Raw genomic sequence first — 5,198 nt, 5'->3', positions numbered from 1 at the left:
GAGTGTAAATGCAGTTTGCAGAAAATTCCCCGCTCAAAAGTTCTTGTGTCTAATGTGGATTTTTTCCTTTAACATTGTGAAGCTCTACTTAGAACCTTCTTAAGATCCAATAGTGCAAAATGCAAATTCTTGCAATTTTTTGACTGGTCTTAAGATTTTGATCAGGAGTGTATTTTGAGCTACAAGTTGGTGTGGTAGTCACTGAGCATCATTCATTACACTTCAAGGAATAAAAGTTTATGTGAGATCCTACAATACTGCATGAGATTGTGCATACTGTGATTTACAAAGTCTGTCCTATCTCATCTTAAGTTGATCTTAGGGTAAAACTCCTGCATCAAAGGTGGTGGCTGATATGCATTCCTTCAAGGAATACCAGGTTTTTAGATTTTTTTTATGTTTATGCCAATGATTTTTTGCACTTTCTTCATCTTTTTTACAGTCCAGACATCATTTGAGGGTGGGGCTAAAAATGAATCCAGCGATGTTTCTATGGCCAAAGCTGAGGCTGATGGTCTGCAAGAATCTCCTCTACAGCATAGCCCAAATTTACAGTGCTTTGTGTTTCAAAGAGGAGATATCAGACGGTTCAAGCCTGCCAGGTGAGGAAAAGTTCACAAAATCTGAAAGTGTTGTAATATAGGTCTAATCTAACCTATGCTCTCTCTTTCCATATTAAGACCTGACCAGTTCGGCCTGTTCGGTTATTACCTGATGGACGCAGCGTCTGTGCTGCCTTGTCTCGCGCTAGACGTTAAAGATGGTGACACAGTGCTTGACCTCTGTGCTGCTCCAGGTGGCAAGAGCCTGGCTTTACTTCAGACCCAGCTGATCAGTAAGCTGCTGTCATTTGCTCGTTCTCCAAGTTTTTTCTGACGGTTTTCTGCAAGTCGTCCTCCGTGCTGTGTTTGTTTCAGGGTTTTTATGCGCAAATGACTCCTCAGTGTCTCGAACAAAGCGGCTGAAACAGGTCCTCCAGAGCTACATCCCTAAGCAGTTTTTGACGGAAGACACACTTCGCATCACTTCCTTTGATGGCACCATGTGGGGAGAAATTGAAAAGAATGCCTTTGACAGAGTAAGCTACTTTAAACCGTCTTCCAACCAAACAACCTCCACATATTTTGGCCTACATTAACCAATCATATATAGAAACATTTGGCTCAATGTGAAATGGTATTTTAAGAGTATTAGTATTTATACCTTTTTATATTTTTTGAATTATTTACTTTTTACAACAAAAAGTTTTACAACAAAAATCCCCATAGAAATACATTGACATCTCTTCCATTTCTTTTGAAAACCTTTTTCTCTGATAACTACTTCAGCATAATTGCACCATTATTGTCTTGCTATGCTATATTTTCAGTCTACAATTTTACTAATTAAAATTTTATGGATGGTTTTGTTACTTTTACCTCTCAGTGTTCACACTGCATTTTCCTAGAAAAGAATTTCTCTCTTGTTTCAGGCATTACTAATCCTTGTTTGCCCTGTTTACCTGAGTCCAGGTCCTTGTTGACGTTCCCTGCACCACAGACAGACATTCACTCATGGAAGACGACAACAACATCTTCAATAAGAGCAGGACCGGTGAGAGGCGAAGTTTACCTCAGCTGCAGTTGGAGTTGCTCCTGTAAGTTTGGTGGAAACAGAATCAGTCAGAGGATTGGACACACCAACAAATGCATTTTTATACTGTATATATTTTGAAAACTGTCGATAGAATTTCCCGTATAAAGTCATGAGGTAAATGACACATCGTAACTAGTTTCAATATGTAATAAACTAAAATGTTTGAAGCAGTAATGTCCAGAAGTTGAGCCACCCTCTGTTCCTTTTTTTCCCTAGAAGCCAAATCTTTTTTTTTTTCCAAGTACACTTGGTAAATAGTCCTCCAGAATTTCTGAAGGTATGGCTGCTTGCTTGCTTTTTTACAGACAAGTCCTAATACCCAACTATTTTCAGGTATATTTTTGTTGCATTTTGTTAAGTGACTTAACTCTGACCTATGAATGATTCAGGCATAAATGGCTCCTAAACTCAAGGGATGACCCAGGGTTCTGTTGACACATTACAGACAACTTATCCAAACCAATTTAACATTTTGGCTTTGTGTCTTGCAGACTTTCACAGACACATAATTTGTTGCCATTTTTTAAAGCTGACTCTATGAAAATTCGTAAAGATGACATTGTTTGACAGATAAAACTGCATTTTAGCACCAACGCTATTAGTGAACCAGTTATTTAGGTGCAACTGTAATGTAACCAGCATCCATCTCCCACTCTTGTAGAGCAGGAATCATCGCCGCTTGTCCTGGGGGGGAGATTGTTTATTCCACATGCACGCTCTCTCTGAACCAGAACCAGAGTGTGGTGGAACAAGCCATACATCTAGCTCAAGAGCAGCACAACATCCACCTTCAGGTTAGTGGAACCAGAGGCACCGATATAAAAAAGAAACCGCAATTCACTTCATGTGAATAAATTATTGTTATTAAACTTCTTGAAGAGATATTTCAGCCATTTTGAAATGGGTAAAAATTACAAACACTTAATATCTCACCTGTTGTAGAAAGCGTTTTGAATGACCTCAGTTTGAGAAGTGAAGTTTAGTTCTGGCAGGATTGATGAGCTAACGGCTAATCTGAACACGGCTAAGACCAAAGTGTATTTCTGCCTTCTTAAAGTGGCTACAATCGCTAAACTTTTGTAGCATTTCATGAAAAAGTTATTTCATAAACCTTTACATTGTTGTCAGTTTTGCATGATACATTTTTTACATTGAATTCAGTGGTTATTTGGTAGGTAGGTACATTTATTTATATAGCACTTTTCAGCACAAGGCGACTCAAAGTGCTTTACAGCACAAGAACAAAATTACAGACAAAGTTACAGAACATGATAATGACAGGTGCAAGATACAATGATAACTAATTGTCTAAATAAGCTAAACCAAACAGATCTAAGCATGGAAGTACTAACAGTGACAGCAGCTAGCTGTAGCACTTCTACTGCAGCCTGGGGACACATTTTTAGTTCTTCCAAAATATTTGTGTATCCCAAAATAGACAGTAGTGTAAAGGTTTGGATAATAACATTTGCTTGAATTTCTATAAAATTCTGAAGATTGAAGTTTTTTAATATGGAAAATGCTTTGGAAGTGGCTCCAGTCTGACAAGTCAGCATTAGCTTGTTGGTAGGTTTTGAAGGTCGATGATTATATATAGCAAGTGTGCATGTAGTAAAAAAAAAAATTGGTTAACCAAGAAGAGAATCGCTAGGTTGACATAATTTTTCATGTTTTGAAAATGATACGAGGGAGACGGCGGTCACACATTTAATGTGTGGCGCTCCAAGTTGCTGCGGCTGAGTTCTGCTCCATGCCTCTTTGGGTTCAGCTCACGTCTGGCTCGAGTTCTGATTTATGAACGGTCAGAGGTATCTTAAAAAAGTCTGACTCTGTGAAAGGGCTTTCTGTGTTTAAAAGTTTAAAACAGAACAATCATTGTCTCAAACGTGGGATTTAGGAAAGCAGTTTTCCGGTTTGACGGCATGAACCATCAGCTCAAACAGAGGAGGAGGACTGTGTTTAGTCATCACTTCAGCAAACTCTTCCACCTGTAAACATGTCAGGAGAGGCTTAATGTGAGGAATCAGATATTCTGCTATAAAAAATTGAAGCTTCGTCCATTTAGGTGAAATGTTTATAGTTCAGTTAAAGTCTGTCAACAAAACATGACTCGTAACTTTTAGTGCCATCTTCTATGAAATAAAGTGATTTTTGAGTTCATACGAAGAGCAGTTTTATGTTACAAATGAAAGGAAAGTTTCTTTACTCTCATGTCAGACATGTGAAGAACTTTATTTCACATAAACTGGAAGTTTATTATTTACATGCAGACAGATTTTTAGGCATTTTTATTAAATCATTGAATGTTCTTTTGAACTGAAACACTTTTTACTGTATTTTTGTTAAAATTTGTCAATATTCGGCACAGTTTCCAATTTCAATTTTTGAATTTTTATTAAACCATATAAGAAAAACACTTTCTATATGAAAAAATCAAGGCACATTATAAAATATATAATTCAGAAAAATAAGAAGCAGATTTCATAGGTCCCAAAAATTAATAGAAATGCACTATACTGTTGATTTTATTTATTTATGTTCATTATTTTATCCAGCAGCCTACGTTTCAATAAACACACCTCAGGTGTTTCAACTGGAATAAAATTTCCCACTCACAGCGATTCGGTTATTTAAGTTTGGTAAAAGTATTGTTTCCAAACTCGGTGCGTGGTTGTTTTAAATAATTGTGATTATAATATTGACTAAAGTAGTTTTTTTCCACAACTAAGCAGCTCTAGTGTAAAGATTTATGAAATAAAGTTTGCATGTTGAAGGTTAAAGTTTTAAGATGACAGCAGTCCACTTTGGTCTTGGTTGCGTTCGGACTAGCCGTTAGCTCATTAGTCTGATCAGAATGAAACTCTGGTCTCCAAACTGAGGCCGTTCAAAAGGCTGTCTATAACTGATAGAATAATAAAATTAAACTTCAGAATAGCCAAAATATCCCTTTAAGATTTCTTTTTTTTAATTGGGCACAAATTCAGCTTTGACAAAGTATTAATTTAGCCTTTTTGTTCTTGTTCCTGTTATTTCTCCATTTAGGTTGTGAGTCTGCGCCCCCTTGTGCAGATGTTTAAGAACACCTTTCACTTTGCTCCTGAGCTCCACCTGGGGGAGATGGTCATCCCCCACTTAGCTGCCAACTTTGGACCCATTTACCTGTGCAAGCTGAGGAGACTTACATAAAATGTGCTTCGTTGGACAAAAAGGACACTTTTGGAATCTCAGATACTTCTCCTGCACTGACAAACAAATCCCACAGTTAGGAATCTGACTGTGGATTCATTTTATCATCAGTAATTAAAGACCAAGCATTGTGTGAAGGAATACATATCGCCCAGAGATCTGAGATCATTTTATGTTGAGAAAAGATGGATTTGTCGCTGATTTGGTCAAACCTTGAAAATAATGTTCTGTGCAGTCTCATTTGATATCACAAAGTCTCACGTTGTGTGTGTGTGTGTGTGTGTGTGTGTGTGTGTGTGTGTGTGTGTGTGTGTGTGTGTGTGTTTCCTCCATCGTGAGGACTTTGGCCTGACTCAGTGCATACACGTGGGGACCTG

General features: G+C 37.6%; 1 protein-coding gene across 1 annotated transcript in view; it reads left to right on the top strand.

Moving 5' to 3' along the window:
• Positions 1–4,966, top strand: part of nsun4 (NOP2/Sun RNA methyltransferase 4) — an 8,491-nt gene extending 3,525 nt beyond the window's left edge. The window contains exons 3-8 of the mRNA XM_017430734.3: positions 443–602; positions 681–835; positions 918–1,078; positions 1,512–1,636; positions 2,297–2,429; positions 4,678–4,966. Coding sequence (XP_017286223.1) covers positions 443–602; positions 681–835; positions 918–1,078; positions 1,512–1,636; positions 2,297–2,429; positions 4,678–4,821 — 878 coding nt within the window. The 3' untranslated portion in view covers positions 4,822–4,966. The remainder of the gene's footprint in view (positions 1–442; positions 603–680; positions 836–917; positions 1,079–1,511; positions 1,637–2,296; positions 2,430–4,677) is intronic.
• The last annotated feature ends 232 nt before the right edge of the window (positions 4,967–5,198 follow it).

Source organism: Kryptolebias marmoratus, linkage group LG20 (assembly GCF_001649575.2).
Source record: "Kryptolebias marmoratus isolate JLee-2015 linkage group LG20, ASM164957v2, whole genome shotgun sequence".
NCBI classification, from domain to species: Eukaryota; Metazoa; Chordata; class Actinopteri; order Cyprinodontiformes; family Rivulidae; genus Kryptolebias; species Kryptolebias marmoratus.
Note: the sequence above shows the minus strand (reverse complement) of the source record. Positions and strands in the feature narration are given on the sequence as shown.